The 25,424-nt window shown below is 46.2% G+C and overlaps 1 protein-coding gene across 2 annotated transcripts in view; it reads right to left on the reverse strand.

Annotated features, from left to right (window-relative positions):
- ZFYVE28 (zinc finger FYVE-type containing 28) overlaps window positions 1–25,424 on the reverse strand; it is a 174,271-nt gene that overhangs the window by 36,477 nt on the left and 112,370 nt on the right. For both annotated transcript variants that reach the window (XM_083151465.1, XM_083151455.1), the window contains exon 8: window positions 11,561–12,922. In XM_083151465.1, the coding sequence (XP_083007591.1) occupies window positions 11,561–12,922 (1,362 nt within the window). The remainder of the gene's footprint in view (window positions 1–11,560; window positions 12,923–25,424) is intronic.

Genomic DNA, 25,424 nt, shown 5'->3' on the forward strand with positions numbered 1-25,424 from the left:
TACCCTGTGTAACCCACCCTTGGAATCCCCACGGAGTGGCGAGATCACTACAACCGGGGCCGCCATCCCTCATCCCCCACCCGTCCCCCGGGCACTCCACCTCGCAGGGCAGACCCCTGACGTGCACGCAGTGCCCCATTATCCCCTTTCCCCATTGTTGTCACCCACCATCTATATTTTCTGTAAATATGTGTATTTTTGTGTATATATACTGCACTGTCAATGTACCTATAAAAAGGAAATTGCATGTTTATATATTTGCATCAAGTATCAGTAAAGTTTTTTTTTTTTTAACTCGTACACGGACTCAACATTCACGCCACCAACACCCAGCACCAAGGGGCGGAGCGCTACACTTAACCCACTCCAAACTACCCTGTTGCATACCTTTGTGTCATCTGCAAAAAGGCACATTTTACCCTCAATTCCATTTGCAATATCACCAATAAAGATATTAAAAAGCACCGGTCCAAGTACACATCCCTGGGGTACTCCAGTTGTAACCTTTCCCTCCTTTGACTGTACTCCGTTTACTACAACTCTCTGTTTTCTGTCCTGCAACCACGCTCTTATCCATTCAACTATCTTAGAATCCAATCCCAAACTTTCAAGTTTATTTAACAGTCTGCAATGTAGGACAGTGTCAAAAGCTTTACTAAAACCTTGATCTATTACTTTAGTCACCCAGTCAAAAAAGTCAATAAGATTTGTTTGACATGATCTTCCCCCAGTAAACCCATGCTGTTTTGGATCCTGTAAATTGCTGGTTTTGAGATATTCTACAACTCTTTGTTTTAAGAGTGTTTCCATCAATTTCCCTACTACTGATGTAAGGCTCACTGGTCGATAGTTGCTTACCTCTTCCCTGCTTCCACTTTTGTGCAGTGGGACTACATTTGCTGTTTTCCAGTCCTCTGGGATTACTCCAGTAGCTAGTGACTGGTATTTTGACCGATATACAGGCCAAAATGATTGGCCAGATGTACCACTGGCACATCTGGCAATCAAGTATGGGAGCATTCAGCCTGCTCTGGAAGGATAATGTGGTACAAGACACTGCGAATGTTATACATAAGACCAGGAAGAGGAAGGGTTAACCCCTGCACTATCATTTGTGCATAAATAAGGCAAATATAAAGGTTTTCTTTGGACTCACAGAAGTGATTAATTATATAACTATTGTCTGTTGGTTGTACATAGAACAGATCTAGTTATATGGTTTTTGGATGTTCCTGAATTATGTTTTTTTTCCTTTCTCTTTTCACTGATTGTTGCACTTTATAATTTGATAGAGTATCCAAAAGTTGACTCGTTTAATCTAATGAACGTTGTTCAAATACTTTTGACTTTTTATAACAGAATTTAAAAAAATAAAAAAATTTAGACACCGAACTCCTTCAGCGTTATCTGAATCCTATACCTGTATAATAAAGGCTAAAGGCCATACAATACAAGGATTTGCCACGATTTCCGACCCGATATACAGATGGAGCGCCTCTCACTATTGCTCCGGGATCGCCAGAATCTGTCCGTTGGCGATCGCCGGCGGAGAGGTGCTCCATCTGACAGACACGCGTGCGTCTCAGTTTCCAGTCGGCGGGGGGACGGGAACCCGGTCAGTCTCCGCTTCAGGGAGACTGACAGGGTTAGGGGGGGGGGGGGGGGGGTGCGGCAAGGCGGCGGTTAACCGGGGCGACCATCGGCAAGGCAGTGGGGACCCGGGTGGAGCCCCGTTGTAAGGGGACGTGCGCACGCATCCCCTTAAGGTGGCTGATGGGGGATGGCGAATCTTCCGCCATCCCCTGAAAAAATGGGCCACGCTCCATCTGTATCATTTGTTAAGTGTCAAATTGTATGCGTTTTCCATCCGATCTGATGTGCGGTCCCGTGAGTGTCAGTTCAGAGCCCCTAGATCACTCATACGGCGAGATGGATTGATCGGATGGAAAATGGAGTGCATGCGATGTATCGCAGGAAGTTTGACTGGCATTTCCAACCCCCTAGCCACCTAATCCATCAGATATGGTATACAATTTTACCATAAGATATACAGTAAGTCAAATCACATGCGATTTATAGTGGCTAGATATATCTTATGCAAAAATAGCACAAAAGTACAAAATTGTATGGAATCACTCCTGGGAAGGTCCAGGGGGAGAGTTGCAGGGAAATCTCATCGGACTTCAGGGTCAGACATATCGTTGTAGTATATGGGGCCCTTAATGCTATGGCGCTCAAGTGTGTTGAGCACCGGCGGCCAGTAGCTGGCACCTGACCGTGCAATACAAGTGTTGCTCTGTTCCGGCGTGTACAGCCGCTGACATTACTGTTAGTGTTCATTGTAGCACTCGTGCAGTTCCTCTTCCCTGCCTGGTGTGTCGCTCTCTGCTGTGGTGCTTCTGGCCTGCATATCAGTGCTGAAATACAGACCACACTGTGCTAGAATCACCACAACAGAGACCGACAACTCCAGGAAGGGAGGAGAAACCGCACAGGTTTTGGGAGATGCAGGGTTCCAAAATGAACACTACAATGTTCTTCTGTCACTTTGATAAGCTGGTAACTAGTTTACTATTCTCCTTCTCAACATCCTCGCTCAAGAATATTCCACCCCAGCAAATCTTCGTGCTCCAGATGCTGTAGGTTACTTAGAATGTGAGGTAACTATCCGAATGAGCCGTTCGTATCCAGGCAGCAGCATCCAAGACACCTCCCGCTCCCAATAACTTCATCATACCTCAGGAAAAAACAAATAAGGTATTTTGCTTGAGACAAATGTCAACGGGAGACCTTCAGATAACAGAACGAGAATATGTCCTCGGGGCACCATTCCTAAATGAAACCAAACACATTAAAATATTGTTCTATGCGATAGGCTTTTTCTGAACCTCCGCCACCGCTTCCACCTCGCTGTTTATGTGTTTGCCGATTAAACTGAGGAGATGGGATTTATCCTGTTCTAGCCTTCAGCAGGTTTCACAGTGCAATGAGTTCAATGATGCGTCCGACTCGCACCTCGGTGACAAGTAATTGGCTGTATTACAGAGCGGCCTTACTGTACGGGTTCCGTCTGTCTTCTGTAATCTCCCGGCCTCCTGCTTGTTTATTCACATTTTTACAATATGGATTCTGTTTACTGATCCCGCACATCAAAATAAGTCCTTCGGAAAAATGCAATTATCTAGCCGGGGACAAGATAAGTGTTCCTTTTAATTAGCGATTGTGGTCTCTGAGATAAAATATTCCCCTTGGTAATTTCTATTTTCTACATTTTCAGCATGAAAATGTGGTTACGCCTATTAAGGCAAAGTTTCTTTCATTCACTAGATTTCTAATTTGATCAAAAGAAACAGGATAGTATGGTCTTTGTAGCAATTACGTGTTGTCAGAGCAATTCCCAATAACGTAGATTACACAGGGCCTAATTTATGAGCCGGCAAACAGGCTTAACTCTCAACAATGGGGGTAATTAAATTTGGGCTAGAAATAAGCTTCATCCGATTAATGTGCTGGTTTAAACACCTCCAGCTGTCTAGGCTCCACCTAGTGGTGATGGCTGGAACTCGGGTTAGCCTGACAAAGCTGGACCATGCTAAGGTATACGGTAACTTGCATATATTTGGCAACTTATCCACCTTTATTTTTCTTTTTAAACACGTTTATAAATATATGGTCTTTAATATGTTTCATTATGCAACAAAGATGTGTTTTTATTGCATTGAACAAAATGAAAATTTGAATTTGACATGGAAACATTTGTTGGCAGATAAGAACCATTGGCCCATTGGCCCATCCGAAGACATGGGGCAGTATTCATTTCCAGATTCTGACTGTCGGAATGTCCCGACAGATGGGATCACGGGCCGTTTTCGCCCAGCTCAACTGAAACTCGACAGCCAGAATTCTGGCGGGTGCCGGAAAGTGGGGGAGTCGGCCGCCGATTGAATTGACATAGATCGACAATCCGCGTCCGTTTCTGGCAAAAACAGATCAGACTTGTTTTGTAGTGAGTTTTTTTTTGTCGGAATATGCCTCCAATGCGGTTCGGAAGCGGCAGCACTGAATAGGCGGCGGCTGCTAATTCCATCCCGGTCATTGAATAGACCACCACCTATGACGGTAAAGACGCAATTCTGCATTTGCATAAATCTACTTAACCCTCAACTCCGTTCACAAGCCCTCACTGAACTTTGAGGCAGATGTATTCAGCCTGGAGAAGAGATAAGGTGGAGATAAAGTGAAAGTTAATAACGCACCAGCCAATCAACTGTGAATGAAAAGAACAGTTGGCAGTTGATTGGCTGGTGAATTATCGCCTTCCACTTTATCGCCATTACAGCTTAAATAATCCTCCTTCCGTCGCAGGTGTAGCTGCGTTCCCTCGCCCATAGTTGCATGCGCTTGATTGCGGCACGCGATCGGGTGTAAAACTCACAAGATACACACAACACAAATGCAGTGCATTTAGCTTGGTATCAGCCCCATAATGTCACAAAAAGCCATTTGCATGGCAGGGACGCAGTTTTGCACTTTGGTAGGAGCTTTTAGTAAAACATTACATTTGGAGCCTGCTGTTAAATGGACTTTAGTGTACTATGGCAGAAATTGCTTTACCTCCCTGTTGTGCTTTGTAGTCCTGTAATAAGTCATCCAGCAGATTTGCTTTTTCTCCCTTGTTCTAGAGTAACCATTCATAGTCATGGCTTCCTATACCTTTTATCAACTACACTACATCCAAGTCCGCCAGTGTGCCAGGTTGCCCCAGCGCAGGCAACAGCAGCTCCTACAAAGCAGACTCAGAAATATCCGTCATCTGTAGCATTAAGGCCCCCATACACTATACGATTTGGGCACGATTTCACCCGATTCGGATGAATCGGGCCAAATCGCATGGTTTGACAGCCCCCCCGATCCGATGCGCGGTCCCGTGCGCATCGGATCGGAGTCGGGCAGTCGGACCGGCTGCACATAAGATTTCCTAAATCTTATGTGCAGCCTCCGGGTGGGGGACGCCAGAGCCAGGCAGGGGGAGAGCGGGCAGCGTCAGCGGTGACAGACGCTGGGGAGGGCGATGCTGGAGAGCCGGGCTGGGGACACAGGCAGCAGCGGGCGGGGGTGGACGCCGGTGAACGGAGCTGGCCGGGCGCAGCATGACCGGGGACGGGAAGAACGCTGCAAGAAAAAAAAAACCCATTACAAATGAATTGGAAGCCAGTGATTGGCTGAGAGAGCTCTCTCAGCCAATCAGCAATTGGCTGAGAGAGCTCTCAGCCAATCACTGGCTTCCAATTCATTTGTAATGTTTTTTTTTTTTCTTGCAGCGTTCTCCCCGTCCCCGGTCATGCTGCGCCCGGCCAGCTCCGTTCACCGGCGTCCACCCCCGCCCGCTGCTGCCTGTGTCCCCAGCCCGGCTCTCCAGCGCCCCCCCACCGCCCGCTGCCTATTTGACAGCTACAATGCCCGGCTCCCCCCCTGTTGCTCCCCAGTGTCCCTCACCCCGCTCTCCCCCTGCAGCTCCCCGGGAGTTTTATATGATAAATCGCATGGCGATTTATCATATGCACAACTTGGCACATCAAGTGCCTTATGATGGAAACCTCCCGGGGAGCTGCCGGGGAAATCGGGTCCGACTTGTCCCTTGGACAAGTCGGGCTAATGTATGGGGGGCCTTAGTTATGATCAGAGTGTTGCAAAAGACACTGAGAATATATAACGAGAAGATACAGCCCCATATCATTTTACTGCCAGTGCAGGAGATGAAACCACACAAAGAGATTATCTGACATTTTGGGCCTACATCTGTGGGTGTATTACACTGTGATGCATTCAATTCTCTCTCTCACTATCACAGTGCATCAGAAATGACTGCAGTGTTGCATGATTCGGGGAGGGGGGGGGGGGGGGGGGCGGTGGCACAACTTCAATAGCCCCTTTGTAAATCATACAACCTGCATTTTGTGATCTAAGCATAAATGCCCAATCTGCTTTATATTTAAAGGTGCCAATACACTAGCACAATTTGGCCCATTTTCACCCAAAAAACTCAGGGTTGCCAACCCTCCAGGAATGGCCGGGAGGATCCCGAAAATTGGGTCCCCCTTCCGGCCCCCCGGAAAGGCGGGCCACCCTCCCGGATTCCGGCAGACCCCCTTCCGCCCCTAACATACCTGGTTTTAGAAGCTTGAAATTGCCGCGATTCGTGGCTTTTCGGCGGAAGGGGGTAGGCTAAATATGCTAATCGTGTATATGTAGCCCCGCCCCCTCACCGGAGACCCACATATTGCGGGGTTTGCATTACTGGGGGCTGGGACTGATGATGTCTCCATCAGGCCACGCCCCCAGAGGTGATGCTGCAGTCTCCTCTCCGGGCTTCTCCCGGAGAGGAGACTGTGAAAGTCGGCAACCCTGAAAAAACGGCACAGTTTTGCCTATCGGTATTCAATTGCAGGCATTTTCGCCTGTTTTTCAGTACATTTTCGCCCATGCCATTTCACTTTTTTTGAGGCAAATCAACATGGACAAAGACAGCCGCGAATTCATCAAAACGACCTGAATTCGTGGCAATTTCGCCAATACTGGATTTTTCAACCAGGCAAAAAAATTGGCATGGGGATTGAATAGAACGAGTCAAATTTGACCTAAAAACCACGTGAAAAGTGCAGATTTATTGCCTGACTAAAAATTCGGACATGATTGAATACCCCCATAATGTGGAAAGTGTCAAATCTTATGTGTTTTACCTCAGATTCTGATCCGATACTTGGTTACGGGCCGGAGATCTCCATGGCTGCCACAAAGATTTATCAGATCCGGAAGCAATTACTGGGATCACATACGATTCATCGTATGCAAAAAGGTTCACATATGGTGTATCGTGTGCAATCCTGCCGCCCAGGAAGCTGCTGGAAATTGCATGAGACTAAGGCTCCGATAAGTCGCACTAGTGTATTGGGACCCTATGCTATGGTAACAGTTGTACTCTGTAAAGCTGGTCATATACTGTTCCCGTTTCAGCTTCTATTGGGGGGGGGGGGGGGGGGGTGTTTAATTTTAGGAAAAGAACATGTGCCGAGATACATAAACATGAGCTTAGACGTCTCCGACATGCTGGGACCTGTAGCTACCTAACAGCTTGAGAGCCACAGGTTACTGAACAGTCATTTAGATCATCCGACCGTTTAGAAAGAACATTGCTTTATAAAAAGTGCATCCCCGCTGTTTATGATACGTGGGATAAGTGCTGCAACTATTTTTAAAACCTAATCCTCCGTGTGAGCGGGAATCAGATTCATGTGCTGGGTTTCCTGCCGCAGGCCAGAGCGCGGGTGGGCTGTGCCTGGGTGACTATGGGGAAGTCTGTCACGGCTCAGGGCCAGAATCAGTTACAGGACAAAGGAGGTGTCTGACCACTGTAGGCCGATAGAGATATCAGGTGTATGATATACTGGAAACATAATGGAGTGAGTATCCTGGGGAGGACTATATAAACATGAAGTAGCAGTAATTACTGGGTGACTAGACTGTGCTTGCTCAGGATTACTTGCTGACTACACATAGCGAGGAAATGAAGGCATGTCGTTACTGTTTGAGTGAAGGGAAAATGCCAGGATTGGGGACTTGGGGTTAGGCTGTGGGGGAGTAGGGTTAGGTTTAGGCTACATGGTAGGAAGGTTATGGTTTGGCACTAATGAGGAGGGTTAGGAGCTGGCAGGGAGAAGTTATGTCTACTTACTGGACCCCTGACAATTCCCTCCACTGGGATGCCCGAGGCGTTCTCTGACCTCTGGCATGCCCACCGCCAATCATCCCCTTCATATACCTTTAGATCAGTGGTTTTCAACCTTTTTACCTTGCGGCACACTAAATAAGATTTTAGGACAAAACACATAGGACAGGACAAAACTCATTGGCCCCCACAGGAAAAAAAACAAACCTATTGGCCCCATATAAAAAAAAAAAACAATTACACTGGTCCCCACAGGTAACAAAAATAAAATACATTGGCCCTTTACATGAAAAGAAGAGACCAGTGAATAACAGTTGAACTGGTGGTGGCTGTAAACTGGTTTGGGCATCTCTAGATCTGGGGGCACACTTGAGAACAGCTCAAGGCACACTAGTGTTCCACGGCACAGTGGTTGAAAAACCCTGCTATAGATGAAACAGTCAGCTTTGAACGAAATGTGCCAGCCCTTGCGGCACTAGCACTCACTGGCACTCAGCAAATAAAAAGGAGCTCTCCGCACGGACCACATGCGCGGTGCACGACACCGTGGCAGCCGCAATCTCCCTCCCCACTACAGATTGTGGATTGTCATTTAAATCACCGGTACTTGTGTAATAGCACGGCGCCCGGCTACACTACGTTTTCAGCGTAGGCTAAGCTACGCTGTCAGCGTAGCCCAATGGCTGCCTAGCGTACTTAGCGTAGTGACTCCGCGGCAGCCTGACAGTTGCCTAGCATAGTGACTCCGTGGCAGCCCGGCTCTGTCCCCTGCATCCATGGCTCTGTTCACCGGCGTCCATGGCAAGCCTAGTGAGCTCCTCTCACACAGCCTCGGTAATCACCATGCGGGCGCCGGCAGAGAGGCACTCAATCTGTCTGAGACGCAGGTGCGTCTCAAACGCTCCTGCTTATACCTTCTAAGAACCATCCTAATGAATGTTAAGGTCCATACACCCTGGGTTATTTTGAGTGGAAATTGGCCAAATTGTCTGTTTCCATGTGTAACAATTAATGGGTATCGTTTATGTGGAAATTTGGTTTTGCTAAGGTGCAAAATTGCTCTTTTTTTTTTTCTTTCTTTACTCTAATGGGGCCTACACACTGGGAGATTTTAGGGAATTTTCTAAGCGATCTCACTAGAGGGAGGAACACGCATCGCTATGGCCCCTACGCACAGAGAGATGTAGGGGCACTTTCTAAGCAATGTGGCTAGATGGCTTAGAAAACGCCCTGAAGTCACCCTGTGTGTAGTCACCTTTATCCTCTTTAAACGAAGCCTGTGGAAATGCTCTATCAAGAAATCTGTAAGTCTCCAAGCTGGACAGCAATGTTCAATAGATGATGATGTAGTGTCTAGCGGGCAAGCATTCATCAGGAAAGTGACATTACTTACAGTAATACAGAGCAGCCTGCTGAAAGCTATGGTAATTATAGGCTGCCAGGAAGACTTGCCCAACAGAGAAGGGTTATTTTAACTTGAACTTTTAGCAAAGAATCTTAATACTTTTAAGTTATTTTGTTACAGAGATAAAGAAATTATTTGGACCATAAAAGAAACAACTTGCCCTATGCGGCAATAATTAACATACCGTGCTGTAACAAACTCCAGGTAAGCAGGGTATGAAATACAGCAGAACGTACACTTTCTGCACACACTCGAACAATTCCCATTTTGAGCGCAGCCTCAAATTAACAAGGGATTAGTGTCTTCTCTGGCTGCACTCACGGAAACCAGGATAGCCCACAAAATGGCTGCCAATGTTGTGCAGGGGGAACAGTACACTAAACATGCAACTAAAACCAGAAAAGAACCGATCAATATTGTGGTTTCTTGAAATCATGAGGTAAGAATGATTTGGCTTGGAGAGATAGAGAGAGCTACTGTATATACTCAAAACTGTGTATATATACCCGCGATATACTCAAAATCTGTTACTCTCATGAGCAATCTTCTATGAGTTATGTATATGCATAAAAGACACCGGTCTTACCACTAAAGAGCCACCAATCAACACATTCAGTTATCTCTGTATAACGCTGGGCGAAGTCAGACAGTGAACTCCGCCCAGCGTTATACACACAGCCCACAGATACACAGATGTGGCCTGCCCAGTGCCACACTCACCACCGCTACACATATTTGTGCACTGCATATTACATTACAAACCACCGCCACACACATATAACACGCCAGTGGCAGCAGCATCCTCACACCAGCAACTGCACGCAACTGGCCGACGCCTGCTACCTCCGCACCAGCCAGAACTCCCGGTACCCTCACACCCGCAACTGCCCAGCGACCTCCTACCTCCGCACCCGGCAGCATCAGACACCTGGACCACGGACACCGCTCACTGTACCACCAACGGCTACCAGGTACCATTTTCAAATTCAGACCACTATACCACTAATGCCTGCACTGGATACCTATCCAATCTATCCTGCAACATCCCACTAAAATCTCCAACACAACGCACCCCTTCCCTTCCCGGCAACACCGACCCCCCCACCCCAAACTAATACCACACAATCTCTTTGCACCACTATACCACCAATGCCTGCACTGTATACCTATACAAGCTATCCTGCACCACACCACCAAAGTCACCAACACAACACACCCCTTCCCTGCAACAACATCCCCCCCACCCCAAATTAAAACCACACACACTATCTTTGCAACACTATACCACCAACACCTGCACTGTATACCTACACATATATTTTTATTTCTAATATTAATAGGACGTAGCCCCTTACAACGGTGTGTAAAGCACCCGTAGGGAGCGATGAACCACCTAGTTTAATGATAAGAAGAAGAAGCAATTCACCTAAAAACTATTTCTATTGGTGTGCTGGACCAAGATTCCTGGTTTAGGGATATTGGGTGCTCCAGGTTATCTTGATTAACCATCTGTAACAGTTTTTCTTATTTCACCAAAATATATTGCTGTTATACTGTTTCTGAACTGTGTTGCAACTCTGTGTCTGGAAAATCCTTGCCTTTCTGTTGGGGTGTTGTATAGTCAAGAGCGGTTGCTGAAAGAAGGCTTCCCATGATGTGTACCACAACACCACTCCATTATCACCTTTATCACTTTGGGATATCATAATATCCATATAAATCAAACAGATCAGCAATAGTAGCCGACATGGTTCAAGAACAAAACCAGGTTTTAAAGTTTTGCCACTACATTTCAATGTTTACATATAGTCAACTGTATAATATAATTTAGGTGGAGGGGGGGGGGGGGGGGGGTGTATATTAAAAAAAAAATCTAATATTTAACATGATACTTCTAAATCAGGAATTCCCAACCACGGTCCTCAAGGCACACCAACAGTGCAGGTTTTAGTGATATCCAGGCTTCAGCACAGATGGTTTAATCAGAATCCCTCAGATACTAATTAAGTCACCTGTGCTCAAGCCTGGATATCGACAAAACCTGCACTGTTGGTGTGCCTTGAGGACCGTGGTTGGGAATGCCTGGTCTAAATGAAAAAAAGAAAACACACATTATATACTGTAAATAATCAAAATGTAACAAGGGAGGTTATAGGGTATAAAGGCTTAATAGTAGTTACCCTAGATCTACCCTCCAAGGCAGCTAAGTACCCCAAGAAATAATTATTACATGTTGGGGAAATACATATGGGACTTCCACAACTCACCTGCTTGCGAAACATACATAAATATAACGCAGTTTTACAAGAAAGATTCTAAAATAGGACTCTGATCACAATAATTTTAAAAAAAATTACAAAAAAGGTCAAAAGACTTATTAAAGCAAACCTGAAGTGAAAACAACTGTAAATTAAGTAAAAGCCTCTAACCTGGTACTAGAGCAGCGGTCTTCCTTTGCTGCAGTTTCTAAGCAGGCTCCATCAGTCCTTTGGGATGGACCCTTCACAGATTGACTTTGCTTCCTTCTCAAGTTTCTTTCCAGCTGTGGACTTGAAACACCTGGGACCTCCTCAGGCTCACTGTCTGACCCAGGCTGTGAAACGGAGGTGTATGTCAGGCACTTGGAGGAATTAGAGCATTTTTGTTCCGATCTGTCCGTGTCTCTCTCCAATAACAACACGGGTGGATTTTCCAGTTTTAATACCTCTATAGCAGAAACTCCAGTCTCTGGTCTGTCTAAATGGCCCATTTCTTTGGACTTTATTAAGCTGTAGGAAGCATTAATAACTTTACCCGGAGAGTTAATATGTCTCAAACTTTCTAAGCTGTCCTCTCTCGTGTCCTCGCAACTCCCACAACACACGCATGAATTAATTAAACAGTTCGTGGCTGCTATGCTGAGTTTGTGAGCCTCGTCTTCATCGTTATTGGTTAATGGGTCTGAAGAATGGGGGGCGTGGCCACTGGCTATATCCGGTGAGGTTTCTGGGGACAATGAAGTCGGAAGAGACTTGGGGTTAAAGATCACAGTTGCCGATATCTTCATTCCACCAGTTCTGTGAGCAATGATTTCTGCCGCCTCCGCATCCTCACCATTTGCGTCCCAGCCATTGAGGTATAACTGTGAATCTGTCACTTCTAGACAACTGCAAGAGTTCTGCAGGGAACCACTTGCCAGCAGAATTTTACTCCCATCAATGTTGTTGTTATTGCTTAAATCACTATCGGTGTCTTTTAAAGGATCATTATCATCCAAATCCCCATTTTGGACGAGCGTATCTTGGCATTGAGATGAGTGTTTGGGATTGGGGTTGTAACAGGAGCTGTTGACCCACGCAATTGTGGTTTCCGAGGTCCTTTGCCTAGAGAGACCATCCAAAGCTCCTTCAAGGTCTTCCATGAAAAACACCCTATCCTCCTCTTCATTGAGGTTGCCCGGAGGACGCCTGCTTGGGGAGGCTTCAGTGCTAGAATGAGCCCTGTGAGCAGGCGACTGACAGACACTTGGTGGAGAAAGTAAAGACGACATTTCATCACCTACTCGGTGAACCATCATGTTCAGCTGCTCCAGCTCCTGCTCGTCGTACTGCATTGAGCAGGCCAGTTCCACCTCTGTGTTTTCAGCTTTCGATGAAAGTGGGTCTTCTGTGGGTAAGGCAGTGACTAAGACGGGAGAAATGGCAGTGGGCACTTCTGGGTCTGTCCGGACCGGAAACTCTGTATCTTGCGATATACAGAGGTTCCGTTCTAAGGTGTGCAGCTCTTCTTCTGTTAAGGTCTGAAGAAGATCTCTGCAAAGAAGACAACACAAACAAAAAAAAGGTATTATTTAGGGTCAGCTTCAAGTGCAATTCTAAATACATAATAACCAACCACAGATTACACAGTCATTAGGTGTTGAATAAAGACACATAAAAATCCTGTAGACACACAAGACTTGTGTGCTGGACTATTAGCTTACCTTGAGACAGTGGCGTAAGTTTGTCCCAGTTGCCCGGTGGAAAGATAAATAGTGGTGCCCCCCAAACACACACACACACACACACGCCACCTTATATAAATATATGTATGTTATGGATATTATGTTTAAAATAAAGAGAGTGTGACGTCTATGATCCTGAGGGGGGAGCCACAGAAGCGATATCAATGGCTCTCAATTAATTGATTCAAACTGGGGAGGAGAGGTGCCCCCTTGGGAGCAAGAGTCTGGAGGCAGATGACTCAATTGCCTTCCAGAGTTCCGACTCTGGACAGGAAGATGTATTTGACTGTTGAAGTCTCAAGGCACAGCCGACCTAGAGGCCATAGGAGGCATTGCCCCACCGGTCCAGTAAAAGAAACAAGAACGCTCTGTAATAAGCATATCATAATGAGCAGGAAAACCAGGACCATGCCATACATACATACATACATACATACAGGAACATAAAGCTCTATAAAGGACCCGTCATTTATGTTTTGCTTATAGATGTGGTGCACAAACCGGCCAATTTCTCTAGCTGCAATACTCCTAGCATCTAACAACCTGCTAATAAGCATGGGATAGACATAAATGGTATCACAGTCATTTCACACCGAGCAGACAGGATGAAGCCTCGGGGAATAACAGCGTGATGATGTGAAGGTGCACGAACAGGGCATTTAAATCAGGAGTGATCAGGAGTTTTATGGTGTTGTGCTCGAACACATAATCTGGATCATTTTATAAGAGCCGGTTCCCAAGGCTGGAGAACACCAACAGACACTTCACTTGCTACAGTTTATAGACCTGTAATCCCTGGAAATACTGAATAGCATTGGGATTTTAATGCTAAAATGTGTGACTATTTACCACAAGCATCAGTCCAATATGCGGAATCCATAGTGCTTTACAACACCCCCCCCCCCCCCCGCCCCTGCCTCCTCACCCTATTATTACTGTTATGTGTCCTCACTCTAGCAACTCACTAGACTTATTTTAGCGCCACCCGGACTCCCCACCCCCCTTGGCGCACACACCTCACCCGGCCAGTCTTCTTGCCCATTCCACTTTCTCATCCTGATTGGCCCAAACTTCCGACCTCTGGTTCCTACCAGGACTAGGATATTTCTCTATCTGCCTCTGGTTGCTCATCCTGCCTCCCCTCTCCAGATGTTTATCTTGGGTGTGGATCATAGGTTGACATGATGACAAGCAAAAGGTCGACATGAAAGTAGTCAACATACAACAAGTATATTTAACTTTTTTGGTGTCCATTTGCCCACTACATGGTGACCAAGACCACCAGAATACAGTAACGACAGAAGGTGGCTACGGACCAGAAAGAAAGGCACCCCTACTGAAATCATACACTATATTGCATAACGCTGCCACACACCAGATATATTTCAAACAATATACAAAAAAAACAATTAAACAATGGTTCTAGTCTAACAACAAAAAAAAAAAAAAGACACCACCTAATGTACCTGCAATAACTTATTGTACGCCGTCAGCTGCACTGTCGGGCAAAGGTGAAAGCACCAGAAAACCGGCACATACCAAGTACACAAAAGAAATTCAGATCAATAAAGAAAAAGTAGAAAAGGTCCTGCTCTCATGAGCTTACAATCTAGCGATCTACAGTCACTTGCACAAAACCCGGGAAGGATATACCACAAGCAGACATTAAATATTTAATGGCCATTTGTGCTCTTGTGATATAAATAATAAAACACATAAAATCGCTCTTCTGGGCTGGGGAATTGGCTTTTCAGCATTTTCCCTGATTACTGCCGATGTTACGGCAACAGAAGCTATAAAAGAACAACCACAGAAGAGACACTACCGTGGCAGAAGAATCTACGTCGTCAAATGTCTCTGATGTAGCATCCCCCCCCCCTCCCCCGAATACATCAATATGATGCGGTTATACTGTGACAATTTTTTGTTAAATAAATTAAAAAGAAGACCTAATATTATGCATTAATAACAGTATATGTTCTAGTTAACAAATTGTTTCCTCGGAAAGCAGCTTCCCTCTGAGAAGGCTTATATCAACAGATCTCTTATGTTTGAGATGTCTCGTCTCGGTGATGGGCTCCCAGCGACGCGCTTGCTCAGCCCACGTAATCGCTCCCCTGACTGTGGTGCAGGCGACAGATGCACTTTAGCAGTACAAGCGCCGAGGCTCTCAGTAACTGTTTGCATGGGAGAGGTGTACAAGGCGCACACATCTCACATACTACGGCGCAGCACCTGTTACATCTCCAGCCCTATAACCGCTATCAGCAAATAGAGCGGATAATACAGTGTGTGTTACCCCCCAAACCAAGTGCAATATCCATTCGAAATCAATAAATGCCCATAAATGTGATCAGCAGCTAAGTGACACATTACACAATGGCAAGCGTTCCGCTACTAAGCAATTCTCGGGCTTCTGTGCATTCAAGTCGCACTGCGCAAGTGCTGCAACGTTCACATGACAGACGGCAGCAGAGACAGTTTATTCACAAAGTGATTGACAGGGCAGTTTGAGGGTGGTAATAGCCGGATTAAACGGGACATGGCTAAGGGCCCAATTCAGTTTTGTTCAATGAGCTGCAAATTCGCAACCCGAACGATAATTGGAGGTCTGTGCGAGTAAGTCGCTCGCTGTTTGACAGTGGGATGCCATCTGCCGCCATTGTTTTCTGGGCGTTTCCAGGCCATCAGGAGGGAGGGCCACTGACGACATCAGTGGCCTCCTTCTCCCCATGGCCTTTGCAGGGCCAAGTGAGTCCTGGCTCACCCAGCGCTGCGAACAAGGGGAAAAGTCATGAGATGCTGAATGATTTTTACTCTGTGGGGCACAGCTGTGAACTCACAGGAGCGGGGGGAGTGCGGGCGGCATTTAACCTGCTCGCTGGGATCCGAATACTCACAACCCAGTGAGCAGGTCTGAAATGGGGCATAAGTCTGATCACGTATGCAGCTGCAATGACTCCAGCATCTTACTTCCAGAGGTCATACTGTACACACAAAGTCACTCAGAAGTTTGATATTGGACTGATCTGCGATGGACGCTGCGCCACTGGGAATTGTGAGACTTGCGTCGTTAGCACATTTTTTTGCACATTTGCTGTGAATGCATCGGATCCCTGTACACCTCTGAATCAGGCAAAGTCTGCGGGTCACCTCCAGGCCCAGCACATAGGCTCCCAAAACTCCAGATGTGTGCGCACCTAGCTAGAAACTAGGTTGTCCAGGTGTGTGACCACCCGTACGGCTACACCAGACGCTGTTTTGTACATCAGTACTTTCAGAGTGCTCAAGAATAATCCAACTAGACAAAGCGGAAAGTTTATCAAACTTTTTAGAGCGGAGTTGTGTCTAGAGCAGTGATTTTCAAATTTTTTACCTTGCGGCACACTAAATAAGATTTTAAAATTGCCAAGGCACACCATGAGATCCCCACCAGGCAAAACACACTGGCCCCCACAGGAAAAAAAACTGAACTTACTGGCCCTCATATATAATAAAAAAAACAATCACACTGGTCCCCACAGGTAACAAAAATAAAATACATTGGCCCATTACATGAAAAGAAGAGACAGTAAATAAGAGTTCAACTGGTGGTGGCTGTAAACTGGTTTGGGCATCTCTAGATCCGGGGGCACACTTGAGAACAGCTCAAGGCACACAAGTGTGTTAGAGCACAGTGGTTGAAAAACACTGGTCTAGAGCAACCAATCCGATTCTGCATTTTAAATAACCATTAGAATCTTGCACTCTTTCAAAGGCGAGGAAACAAATTTGCACACCTGGAAAATGGTGCACCTGCTATATACTTGGGTGTTGCCCGTGCGGTTTAGTATTGCAGTACATATGGAGAGTGAGCACCTAAGGAGTTAATTCTTCTACTGTAGGAAAGCCTTCGCGATCCCAGCTTCAGAAGGAAAATAAAAAAATCTTTGATCGTTGCTACAGATTTATACATTTTGACGTATGTTTATGTTGAACATTTTTTAAGGGTCTACAAACAAATTCTTTACATAATTTCAGGGGGATTTTTCTTTTACATCAGTCACACTCACACAGGGCCGGCGCCACCACTAGGCAAATCTAGGCATTTGCCTAGGGCGCCGGCCACTGGAGGGCGGTATTTCGCCCCCCCCCTTGCCGCCCGGGTACCTGTCCTGCGGCGCTGTGCGTATATAAGGCTGGCGTCAGCGGGGGGGTCCCTGCAGTCAATAAGAGTAACGAGCACTATCCGCCGGGCTATACGGAAGCGCTTCTGTTTTGGAAACACTGGCCGCACGCTGAGATTCAGCCAATCAGCGTGCGCCATGCGGTCAGTGTTTCCAAAACAGAAGCGCTTCCGCATAGCCCGGCGGATAGTGCTCGTTATTTCTTTTTGACTGCAGGTATCCCCCGCTGCCAGCTTTATATACGCACAGCGCCGCCGGACAGGTACCCGGGCGGCAGACACCGGGGCGTCCCCACCCCGACTTGCCTGGGGCGCTCCGGTGACTTGCACCGGCCCTGCACTCACAATATAAATTTGGCCCAGATGCGATCTAATAATTCTCAGGTATGGATCCCATGTATTCCAATTACCACAATTTCCAAACTGCCCATATTTTGCAGTATGGACCTGCAATACCAACAGGGATAATAAATATAGCATTATTATAAATTAAATCAGCAAAAAAGCCTTTTTTTTTCATTTTTGATCATTCTTCGAAGTTTTTCACAATTTCATGTGACTATCAAGGCAACCAGGGCCAGGTAACACAAGATGTATTGAGCAGAGAAGCTTTTGAATGCAGTTTTAAATTGTAATATTTTTGCCTGTACCATCATTTGACACGCTGAGAGTGGTTGTGAGTCTGTGGCAGCCATATTTATGTGACCTCCGGAGAGGTATTTGAAAAAAAAAAAAGATAATGATCTGTAGGACAGCTATGAACAATTTAAATAGTTTTCATTACAATAGAATAATAGTCATAATAGTCAATGCATTGAATTCAGAATGCCACTGTTTCCGAGTTTCAGTGTGTCATATCACCAATTCTCCTATTATTTATTTACCGTTTCTTATATAGTGCAGCATATTCCGTTGCGCTATACAATTCGAAACCGTGATAAAACAACTGGGTAGTAACCAACTGACAGAGTTAGGAGGGCCCGGCTCGCAAGCTTACTGTCTATAGGGATATTAGGAGGGATAAATAAGGATAGGAATCTATTGCTTGGCAGTCCCACCAGATTACAGTCCTGATGGAATGCAAATAGATATGAATGCTACTGGAGGTTATGTGCTGTTCCGGAATATGATAAGCTTGCCTGAAGTGGTGAGTTTTCAGGGAACGCTTGAATGTTTGGAGGCTAGTGGAGGGTCTTAATGTGTGTGGAAGGGCATTCCATAGGGTGAGTGTGAGCAAGTTAATGAGTGTGGATGAAACGCAAAGCAGGGAAAGGTCAGGCGGGGATATATTTTGAGAAGAGTGCATGGATTAGAGTTTTTGCAGTGTCTTGTGTAAGGTACGGATGAATTTTGGATATGTTTTTTAGATGCATGCAACATGATTTAGAGACTGACTGAATGTGAGGAACAAAGGAAAGTCCAGAGTTGAGGATGACACCTAGGCAGTTTGTGGATTAGGATTGATTGTTGTGTTCAACAGTGATAGAGATATCAGGTTGGTAACTACTATTGGCTGGTGGGAATATTATTAATTCGGTTCTGGAAATGTTGAGTTTGAGTTGGCGATGAAGATGAAATGGCAGAAAGACATTCAGAGACACGTAGCAATACTGATGGGGACTATTCTGGGGTTGACAGATAGATTTGAGTATCGTCAGCGTACAGACGATACTGAAATCCAAAAGAGTTGACTAGTTTCCCAAGAGATGAAGTATAGATTGAAAAAAGCAGAGGACCTAAGACTGAGCCTTGCGAAACTCCAACAGACAGAGGTAGTGAGGAGGAGATAGAATCAGAGAAATGAACACTGAAGGAGCGATCAGATAGGTAGGAAGAGAACCAAGAAAGGGCTGCGTTCTGAAGACCTAGGGAGTGTAGTGTTTGTATGAGAAGAGAGTGGTCAACAGTGTCGGAGGCGGCCAAGAGATCTAGAAGTAGTGCTTGAATTGCACTACTAATCACATTCTATACACTACATTATTTACATACCATCCTCTTAAGTTTCCACTTCAAGTAACAATTTATAGAACTGCTAGTTATAAGCCCATCAAAATGACTGCTTCTGCAATGTACTTTCACTTTGGGCTGTGACAGTTTTTATCTTCACTTTGAGCTATGGCGGGTTTCAGCCCTCAAAATCTCCACCCCACCCCCAGTCTCCATCTGCTCCTACCTCCAGCTCTCCATATCCAGCTAGTTTAAAACCTGTCCCTGCAAAAATTGCTTGCAGTTTGTTATGACAAAGGAGTCATTTGGTTCGTCAAGTGGCCTCTAGTGGTCAGTGATGGTACTTCACCTCATAGAGGCGAGCAGCTTCTAGCCTTTTTTTAATATACAGATGGGGCTGGCTTCATCTTTGCGCGCCCCCTGGGCAACGGAGCCTGCCCCCAGTCCCCGCCGCCTCCCCCGCCCCAAGCTCCCCCCCTAACCCTGCCCGTCTGCCTGAAGTGGAGACGGGCAGGGACACGCAGCGTCCCCGCCGAGAGACTGAGACGCGCGTGCGGAGCCAAATAACCTACCAGTATATTTTTGGATTGTGGGAGGAAACCGGAGTACCTGGCGGAAACCCACGCAAGTACGGGGAGAATATACAAACTCCGCACAGTTATGGCCATGGTGGGAATGGAACCCATGACCTCAGCACTGTGAGGCAGTAATGCTAACCATTACACCATCCGTACTGCCCTTTAATTTGATATATGAAGCATTGCACTGCGTGAAGTGTAACAGTTTTTATAAGCATTCAAAGCTGAAAAACATTAATATTTCAAAAAGTGTCCGCAATTTTGCCCACCAGTTTATATGGTGTGACAAGGGTCTGGTACTTATCAGACAGCTGGCACAAGACAGCCAGCTAATGCTAGATAGACAGGATGCTTGGTCACACACAAGTTAATGAGTGTGGATGAAACGCAAAGCAGGGAGAGGTCAGGCGGGGATATAATTTGAGAAGAGTGCATGGATTAGAGTTTTTTCAATGTCTTGTGTAAGGTACGGACGAATTTTGGATATGTTTTTTAGATGCATGCAACATGATTTAGAGACCGACTGAATGTGAGGAACAAAGGAAAGTCCAGAGTTGAGGATGACACCTAGGCAGCTTGTGGAGTAGGATTGATTGTTGTGTTCTCAACAGTGATAGAGATATCAGGTTGGTAACTACTCTTGGCTGGTGGGAATATAATTAATTTGGTTCTGGAAATGGTGAGTTTGAGTTGGCGAGATGACATCCAAGATGAAATGGCAGAGAGACATTCAGAGACACGGAGCAATACTGATGGGGACTATTCTGGGGTTGATAGATAGATTTGAATATAGTCAGCGTACAGATAATACTGAAATCCAAAAGAGTTGTCTAGTTTCCCAAGAGATGAAGTATAGATTGAAAAAAGCAGAGGACCGAAGACTGAGCCTTGCGGAACTCCAACAGACAGAGGTAGTGAGGAGGAGATAGAATCAGAGAAGCGAACACTGAAGGAGTGGTTAGATAGGTAGGAAGAGAACCAAGAAAGGGCTTCGTTCTGAAGACCTAGGGAGTGTAGTGTTTGTATGAGAAGAGAGTGGTCAACAGTGTCGAAGGTGGCCGAGAGATCTAGAAGTAGTGCTTGAATTGCACTACTAATCACATTCTATACACTACATTATTTACATACCATCCTATTAAGTTTCCACTTCAAGTAACAATTTATATATCTGCTAGTCAAAATGACTGCTTCTGCAATGTACTTTCACTTTGGGCTGTAACAGTTTTTACCTTCACTTTGAGCTATGGCGGATTTCAGCCCTCAAAATCTCCACCCCACCGCCAGTCTCTATCTACCTCCAGCACTCCATATCCAGCAAGTTTAAAACCAGGAATCAGGGGCGTGGCCTGAGCGGAGAGGCAGCAGGACGCATCTTAGCAGAGCTCCTGCTGCAGACCCCTGTTATAAGCCCTAACACCGGCATCCGGAGGCCCCCCGAAACAGAAACACCCTGTCCCCACTGGCCAGACACCCCGAAAGTAGGCTGCGGAGCCGAGAGGTTATTTAGTGACCTCTGCAGGTTGCGGCCTACATCGGGCACCAAAGCCGCGGACTAGATTTCCGGCCGGACAAGCGACGAGACGCCGGAGAGGAGACGGCGAGAAGGACCACCCCAGGCGGCGTACATCAGCCGAGAACCACCCAGCCTCGCCCCACACCAACCCGGCGGCTCCCGCTAGACGCAGAGGGTGACTCCAAAGCCCGAGCTGCGGCGAGGCCTTGCCGGGAGGACGCCATCTTGGAGGAGGCACTCGCGTCTCCGGGAACGCGGCGCGGAAGAAGCGGCCGGGGAGAGAACATCCCAGCGCACACCGGCTGAAGACCACCCAGCCTCGCCCCACACCTACCCGGTAACTCCCGCTGAACACAGGAGGAGGCCTGAAAGCCAGAGCTGCAACAGATCCCTGCTGGCTGGACGCCATCTTGCAGGAGGCACTCCCCCTTAAGAAACCTGGACTCCCCCCTTTTGAGGTGAGCTATAAGCACCCACTGACCAGACGCACCCTCACACGCTGCCCCCCTCCCTGCTAGCTGCCTAAAGCCACGCTGCAAGCCCTCCTTGAAGTAGAGGAGAACATAGCAGGCCACAGCACAGGCCTTTATGCCCAAACACCCCAAGTCTGCCCACAACAAAGGCACCACACCTGCTGCAGCACGACCAGGCCAAATAGGCCTCCCAAAAGGCCTCCTCAAGCATCCCCTCTAACGGGGACCTACCCCTGTCACAACAGAAAAGAGGCAAACTTACCTCAAACACGCTGCCCGCCACTTGCGGCACACGGCCTGCCTCACTCCTGCTAAACACCATATATTGCACCAGTCATCAGGAGGCAATCTCCTCAGACATTAAATACTCAATACCTGAATACGCGGGGGAACTGTCTCCTGCTACTTTACTTGATGGAAGCTCACACTACGTGTTGCTAAAATGTACTTAATGATGTAACTCACTGTTGTGGCCCACTAACACTTCTGCACAAGCTGCGGCCTGCATCTTCTACCTGGTGACTTCACATACTTGCTGCCCTTTATGAAAAAGTTTCTAGTCTCCCCTTCCATGACTCCTGCTGGCTCGAATACAAGAGAAGAGATTCAGAGAGAACAATCCTCAGATTCAGGTGAATCCTCAACACGCTCTGGGTCGAGACGCAGACGCAAATCTACGGCACCTGCTCGTCCCTCAAAAATGAAACCTACAGATATAGCTGCTGTACTAGGCCCCTTACTTGATGAAAAACTGGCAGGCATTAAAAACGCAATTGAATCTACACTTACGCAACCAACACTCTGGCCGTATTGACGAGCTAGAACAGAGAGTCTCTAGCCTGGAAGACGAACTACACACCGCACAGCAAACAATAGAATCACAACACTCCGATATTGTAACTCTAGCCGACAAAATCGACGATCTTGAAAACCGCAGCCGTAGAAACAACTTACGGATAATTGGCATCCCAGAAGCGGTAAAAGGCCACGAACTACTAGATCTCCTTTCTAATTGGATTCCTGAGCAACTAGCCATGACCCGAAATGGCACCCCCCTGGCTATTGAACGAGCGCATCGTATCGGCCCCGAGCGCAAAAACCCCTCAGGGCGCCCAAGACCTGTCATTATGAGAATCCTTAATTATGCCGACAAAACAGCACTCCTAGACCACTATCGAAGAACCGCCAGCTTGACATACAAGGGAGAGAGACTACTCATATTCCAGGACTTCTCCAACCAGGTTGCTACCAAGCGAAGAGAATTTGCCCCTGTCTGTAAGCAGTTGTTCGAAGACAAGATAAAATTCTCACTGCTGTATCCTGCCCGACTACGAGTCCTCGAAGATGGAAAGCCGATTTTCTTTGAAGACCCAGCCGCAGCAAAAGCTCACTTCTCTCGCCCTGACACTTGAAAATATCAAGCCAGCTAATGTGAGACGTATCTTATCCCCACATCGCGGGCCACAATGTATAGATGTATAGATGCTCTTGCATACTATACAAGTCATATGCAAGTTACCTTTTGTTATGTTTTCTTTTCTTTTCTCAATTTCCTCACCTTCTATGCACGTATTTGCTAATGTTTTATGTACTTGTTTAGATCCGAAGCCTAGACCTGTCCTGGGATGCTTTCTCTCCACTCGCTGGGATGGAGGGAAACCCCAACTTTACTTAAACCTCACCCGCTCTATACTGCCACCCACAGGTATAGGTTGATAATGTAAACTGTACCCATCCTTATCAGAATCCTATAGGGAACACCCCAATCCTGGCGTATAACTTTGTATCATGGAATGTAGAGGGCCTTAACACCCCTGTAAAACGGAAAAAGGTGCTCTCTCACCTTAACCGATTAAAACCACACATTGTATTCCTCCAGGAAACTCACTGGACCGACGACCCCAGAAATACTCTTAAGGCTCCTTGGATAGGAGAATGTATCTCTGCCCCCTATATTAACAAAACCAGAGGCGTTGCTATAATATTTAACAAAAATATGCGTTATATTTGTAAGAGAAAACTTATAGACCCAGACGGCAGATATATATTGGTAGAAATATCTATTGATGACGTGGATTACCTGTTAGTTAATGTATATGCTCCAAACATCTCTAACAAAATGTTCTATGCAGTACTTTTACAGAAAATCCTCTCCTGGGGAAACCCGAATCTGATTTTGGGAGGAGATCTTAACGGGGCCATCGATCCATCCATAGACAGATCCAAGGTAAGCCCACATGCCCCCGGCATGAATGACACCCTTCTTCTGGCCTTTTGCTCACAGCTTAACTTAGCGGATCCCTGGAGGATACACCATCCCCTCCACAGGGAATATACTTTTTTCTCACACCCACATTCCTCTCACTCACGAATAGATTACATACTTTTGGCTCAACACCTCCTCCCAAAGACCACTCATACCTCTATCAAAGATATTGTTATTTCCGACCATGCACCTATTTTGACAGCACTTCAACTTACCATACCCCAATCTTTTTCAAAAAGCTGGAGATTCCCTGCATATCTCGCACAGTCGGAAGATTTTCTTCTACACTTGCGTCATGCTTGGCGTGAATATACATCCGACAATTCAGCCCATGAAACAGACCCCTCGTTGTTCTGGGGAGCCTCCAAAGCTGTCCTTAGGGGACACATAATATCCTATGTAAACTCTAAACGTAAGAAATTTTCAAAACAATTAAATGTACTAAGTTCCTCACTCACAGAGGCTTATAGAAATTACAAGTTGCATGACGATCCCTCTCATAGAGAAGCTTATATCACAGCAAAAAAACTTTATGACACCTTTCTCACAGAACAGGCCCAAACGCAATATAATTACCAAAAAAACAAATTTCATCGCTGGGGAAACAAATCAGGCAAATTATTGGCGAATCTCGCCAAAGGACAACAGTCTAAAACTTGGGTCAATGCCATCAACAACTCCAACAAAATTATTACTAATCCTACAGAAATATGCGAAGAATTTATGCATTATTATAAGAATTTATATACCGCTGATGCTGATAACGAGTTGGAAGGCTCTTCTTTCTTACAAAAAGCTAATTTGCCAACGCTAACCCAAGAAGAAAAAGACCTTTTAGATAGCCCAATAACGGAGATGGAACTCACAACTACCATCAAATCGCTCCCTAATGGCAAAAGTCCCGGCCCTGATGGGTACGGCCCAGAGTTCTACAAAATGCTTAGTACAGAATTAGTACCCACCTTGACCAATTTATATAACCACATCCTCTCTACGGGGACAACACCTATTAGATTTAACGAAGCTAAAATCATTGTAATTGCAAAACCCGGCAAAGACCCCTCACTAACAAACTCCTACCGTCCCATCTCGCTCCTAAATCAAGACCTCAAGATCCTGACCAAACTTATGGTTAATAGATTGCAACAATGCCTGACACGCCTAATTTCACCCGCACAGCTGGGCTTTATCAAAGGCAGACAGTCAGTGCAAGGGGTACGAGCAGCTATTGCGGCAATCTCACATACATACTCCCACCGTGAAGAGGACAATATTATTGTCAATTTAGACGCAGAAAAAGCGTTTGATAAGGTAGCCTGGCCTCATCTGACCAGAGTGCTGCAATACCAAGGCTTTGGAAACGCATTCT

This window comes from Crinia signifera, chromosome 1 (genome assembly GCF_055691185.1).
Source record: "Crinia signifera chromosome 1, ASM5569118v1, whole genome shotgun sequence".
Taxonomy (NCBI): Eukaryota; Metazoa; Chordata; class Amphibia; order Anura; family Myobatrachidae; genus Crinia; species Crinia signifera.